The sequence below is a fragment of the Polyodon spathula genome, unplaced genomic scaffold, assembly GCF_017654505.1.
Source record: "Polyodon spathula isolate WHYD16114869_AA unplaced genomic scaffold, ASM1765450v1 scaffolds_2734, whole genome shotgun sequence".
NCBI lineage: Eukaryota > Metazoa > Chordata > Actinopteri > Acipenseriformes > Polyodontidae > Polyodon > Polyodon spathula.
Genome location: NW_024474202.1, coordinates 5,001 through 13,209, shown reverse-complemented (window position 1 = coordinate 13,209; position 8,209 = coordinate 5,001). Strand labels below are relative to the sequence as shown.

The following is an 8,209-nucleotide window of genomic DNA, read 5'->3' as shown; positions in this document are numbered from 1 at the left end:
TTTGACAAAGTCCTGCATAAAAGATTAATTCTCAAACTGAACGCAGTAGGGATTCAAGGAAATGCATGCACATGGATTAGGGAGTGGTTAACATGTAGAAAACAGAAAGTATTGATTAGAGGAGAAACCTCAAAATGGAGTGAGGTAACCAGTGGAGTACCACAGGGATCAGTATTAGGTCCTCTGCTATTCCTAATCTACATTAATGACTTAGATTCTGGTATAGTAAGCAAACTTGTTAAATTTGCAGACGACACAAAAATAGGAGGAGTGGCAAACACCGTTGCAGCAGCAAAGGTCATTCAAAATTATCTAGACAGCATTCAGAACTGGGCAGACACATGGCAAATGACATTTAATAGAGGAAAGTGTAAGGTACTGCACACAGGCAATAAAAATGTGCATTATAAATATCATATGGGAGATACTGAAATTGAAGAAGGAATCTATGAAAAAAACGTAAGAGTTTATCTTGACTCGGAAATGTCTTCATCTAGACAATGTAGAGAAGCTATAAAAAAGACCAACAAGATGCTCGGATGTATTGTGAAAAGTGTTGAATTTAAGTCAAGGGAAGTAATGTTAAAACTTTACAATGCATTAGTAAGACCTCATCTAGAATATTGTGTTCAGTTCTGGTCACCTCGCTACAAAAAGGATATTGCTGCTCTAAAAAGAGTGCAAAGCAGAGCGACCAGAATTATTCTGGGTTTAAAAGGCATGTCATATGCAGACAGGGTTGAAGAATTGAATCTATTCAGTCTTGAACAAAGAAGGCTATGCAATGATCTGATTCAAGCATTCCAAATTCTAAAAGGTATTGACATTGTCGACCCAAGGGACTTTTTCGACCTAAAAAAAGAAACAAGAACAAGGGTCACAAATGGAGATTAGATAAAGGGGCACTGAGAACAGAAAATAGGAGGCACTTTTTTACAGTGGGAATTGTGATGGTCTAGAACCAACTCCCCAGTAATGTTGTTGAAGCTGACACCCTGGGATCCTTCAAAAAGCTCCTTGATGAGATTCTGGGATCAATAAGCTACTAACAACCAAATGAGCACGATGGGCCGAATGCCCTCCACTCGTTTTGTAAACTTTTTTTATGTACTTTATATAAAATGTGCCATATTCAATGCATCAGTCCTATAAGACATAATGCAGTTTACTCGCATTAATGAAACTTGTTTTCCAGCCACCTGTCATTTTATTACTCCATCTCTACTGAGTAATACTCCGTCTCTACTGAGTAATACTGGGTATCTACTGAGTAATAAAATAGTTTGCTTCTGGAGCAGTGCAGATGGATGAGAATCTTGAATGCAAGGCGATAAGAGGTCTGCCCTTGCTGATTGGTGCAGTAGTCATTTTCAAGGAGAATGAAAAGGAGCAGATCTGCATCGCCCGTGACGGAGGTGTTGGGTTGTTGCCCATGGTTACACAGGCCTTCCGAGAACAAGTCTTCCCTTTTTGAAATTACGCTCACATTTGTTATTTAAAAATGCTAAAATATGTACTGTAGTGCTTTGCTGTTATGGAAGAAAGGTTGCCTTTTTTAAGTTAAAGTAGAGAAATTAAACAATTTGAATGCCTTTTAATGAGTTTCAAATTTTTCTATCACTTGTTTGGTTTCTTTCTTGGTAAGACAACTGAAAAATAAGGCATGCTCATCCTGATAATTTCAGCTGCCAGCAGAGTATACTGTAGATCAGCCATAAAGGCATCACTCACAGACAAGCTGAGCTGGTTTTGTTCAGTGAGCTTAAGCTTCCAAGGTGGGGGGAGCAAGAGATATGCAATTTTTTATTCATTTTTTTTTTTTTTTTGTGTGTGATTTAAAGCTGTCTCTCAGAAGATGCATCGTGTTTTCTAAAGGTTTTGCCATGTGTATTTCCTGGTGCGTGTTGATGAATTTTCTTTTTTAGATTCTACTCTCATATTAAAATAAATACAATAATAATAATAATAATAATAATAAAAAACCCTTGTAATGTTTTGGTTAAAATATCTTTAAGTGAACGGCAATGTATTTGAATCATTCACATGTTTTTTGATGCAGTAGTAAGCTCATCTGATATGATGGGGTCCAGGAACTCAAGGTCAAGGGAATCTGAGCTCAGGTCTGAACCCTGTCACTGAGAAGCTTCTGAGAGACCTGGGTAATCCTGTGTTCAGCCACAGTTTTTAGTAATCTAATGTGCATTTGTCAAATAGCTGTATAACAATAAATTAAGTTGCTATACAATACGTACCACAGTATGCAGGTCCTAATACGGTATATATTACAATACTGGCGTGCTGCTTTGTGGAATGTGTACAAAAAAAATACATACATAGTTTTGTCAGAAAATTAAACTTAATGGATAGGAATAACCTGTTTTTATACCAACAACAGGGATGGAAATAAGACTCCTAATGCACAGCAGTGTCACCCATTCATACAAGCTTAATTAGCCATAGTCTGTAGGTAACAAGCTCAGGTCTGCATTACTAAACTCCTGGTAAAACCATCAAGATCATCAATACTTTTTTTTTTTTTTTTTTTTTTTGTACAGGCTGAATCTTGATTCATCGATACACAATGATGTTACATCAGGGCTAGCCATACCTCATTCTATTATGGTATCTTTCATCGACTATTGCCATGTTTTATTGCTCTACAGCACGTAGTTTTCCCAGCATTTCTGTGAACTGGTCAAGACACACAGTGTCACTGTGACAGGCAAATACATTTCTTGTCGGAATGATTGAACACCCATCTGTATATTCTAAGGTATAACAGGCTGCCTATCTCACTCATTACAAAGAAAATCCAGTAGCATGGGTGTTCTCTATTACTGGAGGTATGTAGCTCTTGCTTTAACAATGTACTCGTTCACTTTCTTCCAGGCGCTAGATGTTGACAGAGGTGTCCTGTACAAAATGAAGAAGTCCGTCAAAGCAATTTACACGTCTGGCATGGGTAAGTGGCAGGGACCTTCTAGCATTTCTGTACTTGTACCCTTTGGTCCTGCAGTGTAGATCCAGGATAACCGAGATCATACAAGAATTACATGGGAGGGGCTCCCAAGTGGCACATCCAGTAAAAGCGTTCCACGTAGAATGCAGGTTCGAATCCAGGCTATGTCACAGCCACCATGACTGGGGGGTTCCTAGGAGGCGGCGCACAATTGGCCGAGCGCCGCTGGGTTAGGGAGGGCTTAGTTCAGCAGGTGAATACACGGTTCACCGCTCATCAGCGACCCCTGTGGCTGTAGGGCGCCTGCGGTTCTGCAGTGGAGCCACCAGATCTGTGTTGTCCTCCGGCACTATAGGTCTGGTGGCCTCGCTGTGGATTCGCAGTGCGAACAGTGATGGATTGACAGGAGCTCGTTTTGGAGGACGCGTGCTTCAGCTGCTGTTTCCGCGGATACCGATAATAATTGGGCATACAAAAATTGGGGAGAAAAACCGGGGTAAAAAATTGGCGACGACTAAATTAAAACAAAATAATAATGACATGGGATAGACTCACACAAATAATGGCATATTAATGGATTGGATTTCAAACAGTTAGTCTGCAGCACGTGTTAAACAGGATAGGAAGCAATAATTCAGGAGGGAGAGGAGTGAATGGCAAAACAACTTGGTGGGTTGTGGTCCTTTCTCAACTGTATACCTGTTAGGACAGGCGTGCTCTTCAGATTGTGCTAAAGCTATGACAATGATTAGTATTGATACTCCTGCCTAGTAGAATTGCACAATAACATAGAAAGAATGTGGAGTGCCAAAGACAACTCAAGGGAGGATTCTGGTATCCCCACCTAACTCCTTACAAGTTTATTTATATCTGTCAACAGTATAGTGCAGGGACACCCAAACTTAATTCCATGGGCCAGGCACTTCCTAAAGGCTTACTTCATTTGGTCTGGGAAGACTTTTTACTCCTACCTGCAGAACCTCTAATCCAAGTTATTGAGTGTGTCAGAATATGGGTATGTGTGTAGGAACCTGTTATAATTTTAATATTAAACACATTATTTCATAGGATATGATTTTTCAGTCCGCACAAAAATACCTGTTCTAAAAAATAAAATAAAAACCACCAGTCGAAAATGATTGTATCAGTGTGTCATTTTGTAGGTTACTACTGCATTTCATTTGGAGGAAATACTTTGGATTTTATCAGACTTTGTTTTCTTCAGAAACAGTAGTTGTCTGACTTGCGTTTTACAGTTAAAAACAGTACTGCCATGAAAGCGTTTATTTTTTTAGGAACAGTGCTACTTTTGTTCTCTGTGCAGCTGCTTGGTGGCTGTAGTGTCCAGTGACAGCTGGGCGTGAAGCGAGCTGCTGGTTTAAAGTTGTGTGATGTCCTGTCGGGGTGGGAGGGGTAATGGCTTTGGTGTCAGAGGCAGCCTTTCCTAAGTGATGCTGCCGTGCTACAGTAACATGATCCAACAATTTCACCAACTTCTCGCTTGTTTCCCCAATTAGCCTCCCTCCTTTTTTATATTGTAGGGCACAACTGTGACAGTTGTGTGTTTATTAAATAAACAAGAATAAAGGCTGCCAATTCACAAAACATCTAAGGGGTTTGTAGTTACTAATGTTTTCTGGCATGTGTATTCACATTTCCAGGGTTAAGAAGTTTCTTCAACCATTTGGTTTACCAAACAAGTCTGTTGTCTATATATATATATATATATATATATATATATATTATATATATATATATATATATATATATATATATATATATATATATATATATATATATATATATATATATATATATACATACACATATACACACACACACACACACACACACACACACACACACACTACTTAGGAAAATAATAGAAGTTTAGGTCTAAGAGGGAGTTACTATACTTCGATTTCGGGTGAGAGCCCATTCTTTCATTTAAATTTGGATTGCGTGGAACATGTGGAGACAGGTGATGCGAAAGCATTTAAGGTGGTACGAACATCGCTGATAGTCCTTTACACAATAAGATTAATGTAATTTTAATTGAAGTATTTAATTCAAAGATAATACATTTTAGATAAAAAAAATAAATTATCCCTTACCTTATGGCAGTACAGAATTAATGCTATTCAGAGCCTTAACGTGAATTAATGTGGTGAACATCACAGACAAACGTGTAATATCAACAAAACTAAACAATCCCTCAGTTTATGTTAATGTGAACCACATGTCATTTCAGTCTCTGTTAAATGGTTCCCTCTGGAGTTAGTTAATGAGGTGCTGCTCTGTGAAGGGAACATAACGAATGAGATTTCTGTTAGGAGCCCCTCAGCCCAGCCAGGCCTGGTGTAGGGAACAGTCTCGCAGCATGGACCACAATGGAACTAATGCAGTCAGTGCGTGCTAGGCTCTGTTGAATACTGGTAGAGAAGTGCTTTCTATTGATACAGCACACCAACACTTCTGTATATTTGAATAATCATGCTTGTTTAAAAACAAAAAAAGACGAAAAGAAGGTATTGGATATTCCCAGCAATTAAGAAATACCAAAGAAACGAAAATTCAGTGGCAATGTTTCGACTAAAAGTCTTTTCCACATACTTATGTCAAGCTTACATTGAGAACTGTTCACCCAGCTGATGAAACTTGGCATTGATATTCAGCCAGGATCCTTCGGGTTTAGGATCCACAGCAGGTCATGGGCACAGACAGTGCTTATTCTTGAGCTCTGGGCTCTCATTGGTTGAGTTAATAAAGGCTGACTCTTTGGAACAGCTTGCTTGAATTTGATTAAACTCTGCATGGACGTGCGGTCCAGAAGACACTCAATCAGAAAGAGGATCAGCTGTGCATATTAACTTAATGTAAATTATCCATAATGATAGTGTATGTTTGTATATATAGTGAGATGATACATGTGGCAAATACTTTAAAGGGGAACTGTAATGCAAATTAACCATTTCAATAGAAAACATGTTAATTAAAGCTTTTGACGCATTTTCAGCCTCTCCTTGAGCCGTGTATCATATAAAAACCATTAAAACAAATTAGCACTGAAAGTATAGGACTCCCTTCCATCACACTTTGTGTGCCGTCCTGTCGTTGACTCGCTCTATAGTCACACATAGTATTCTATTGAGCGGATGTCCCGTTCCTATATTATGTAGCCATTGTTTGGTTATGGCCGCCCTTTGTCAGTTTAAAGGCCTAGGCACACAAAAATACTTTTTGTTACTGTTTTTCCTTTTGTTATTTTTGCACCTGAATGTTTTGCATTCTGATGTAATTCACCCTGCTGACGTTCACTGGGGTGGGTGACTGTCAACGATATGACGTAAAAGCAGTGCCAGAAAGGATCCAATATGGCAGCAGCCTGCATTTCCAGCTGACCCAGAAAACTGACAAAAAAATTGAAATACTGGCCGAACGCTTAACTTTTATACAACATTGGCGCAGCGAGACGCATTTGTTATATAAACAGAGCATTTAGAGAGACTTGTTATTTTGAGTACAGTTCCCCATTAAGCAAAATGTTTGTTTTTTTTTATTGAAAAGAAGTCTGATACTGCCAAGTCAAAAGGCTACTGTAAATAAATCGTGGCAGTTTTTTTTTTTTATATGTAAAATATGAAACCAAAAATTATTACCTACAATAGTTAAATTAGTTTAATCTTTACTTTCCTTAAGCTTTGCAGTTTGGTCCTGTAGTTTTGCTCTGTGTAGTAGTTTTTATTTGGATATTTTATTTTATATCAGGATCACAATAAACCGTCTTTGATTCACAGCATTGCCGTTGCCGTTCGTTAAAGGGAATAGTAAAGGAATGTAATTGATTCCCGTGGTGTTGGCATAGTGACTGAGTTATAAATTACAAGTTCCATCAAATCCCTGGAGGTAAATAAAAAAGCCACGTCGATGAGGAAGTACAGGCTGATTGATTTAGGAGCAATGAACTGAGCTCTATAACGTGGCAACTCGTCTTAATCCATGTGTCCCTCAAGTGTTTCTGCAGGGAGTGCATCGTTTTTTTTTTTTTTTTTTTTTAACTGTTCTCTTTTACACTATTGTGCATGTCAGCATTAGCGCTCGGCAGCAGTATATTACGACTGACCGTAGTATAATTACCAGACTATATTGTAATTGCTGGATTTAATGAAAAACCCTAAAAGTTTATAGTCCAGGGCATTCCATTTGGACAAGTTATCAATTTTTCAATCCCCAGGCACATTGCACAGTCTTCTTTATGATCTCCATGAATCTGATGGTTTCAGAATTTAATTAGCATAGTACCGGTAGTAACCATGCGTCCTGTGCTGATGGAGTTATTTAGTCATTTTAGAGGGGAGGAGTTAATAAGCCACAGTTTAACACTGTTTCTTTGATCCATCTGGCATCCTTTGATAATTTGATGTGATCTACAGAGATTCATAGAGGTCAATTGACTTCTGTGTTTTCTGTTATGTTGGTCTCCCTTTGCAAAGGGCTTTGAGGCATTTTGGGAAGGCAGCTTTGTACAGTATATTAGATGTGATGATTATTATTATTTTTGATATTGAAGACCTCTGAAATAAATGAATTGTAGTCTTTGGTTTTGTTTTCTCTGTATAGCTGTCTGTTGGTAGTCTCCCATTCGGTTTGAAGAAAATGAAAATGGCATTCTTTTGAAACGGTATATAAACAGGGTGTCAGTTACAGCAGTGAGGAGGAGGAGGAGGAGTTCATCACAGAGCAGAGCAGCACATTGTGCCAGCTTCCTTTGGAACAGTGCATACCCTTGCCGGCCTGTATTATTATAGGAGCAATGGCGTTGCAGTTTAAGAATCAAGAATTCCAAGAAACTCTTACAGGGACAAAGTTCTGATCTGATGCTGTAGTTGGAAGCAAATTGAAATTGCATTGAAAAGCATTAGAACTGATCCCCCTGGTGCAACACGGAGGTTCTGACAATGTCAATGCACCGCTTTTCTCCCACAGTGCACCAAATGCATTGTCATTATTTTTGAGTGCTGTAATACACCACAAAGAGTCACGCCAGGGTCTGCCATCTCTTATACATCTGACGATCTTTAATATGAGTATTTTGTATATTAAGAGTCAATGTACCATATTGCTGTTTCTGCAACTCTCCACCCTTATTCCATTGAATTGCCTCAGTACTATGGTTTTGTCCTCCGTGGTTTTGCAGCACATGTGGAGAATGAAGAGCAGTACACCCAGGCGCTGGAGAAGTTTGGAGAT

The 8,209-nt window shown here is 38.7% G+C and overlaps 1 protein-coding gene across 1 annotated transcript in view; it reads left to right on the top strand.

Moving 5' to 3' along the window:
- Positions 1–2,865: 2,865 nt before the first annotated feature.
- Positions 2,866–8,209, top strand: part of LOC121310879 (arf-GAP with SH3 domain, ANK repeat and PH domain-containing protein 2-like) — an 8,648-nt gene continuing 3,304 nt past the window's right edge. The window contains exons 1-2 of the mRNA XM_041243807.1: positions 2,866–2,962; positions 8,157–8,209. The exon at positions 8,157–8,209 is cut by the window's right edge and continues 93 nt beyond it. Of these exons, the coding sequence (XP_041099741.1) occupies positions 2,866–2,962; positions 8,157–8,209 (150 nt within the window). The remainder of the gene's footprint in view (positions 2,963–8,156) is intronic.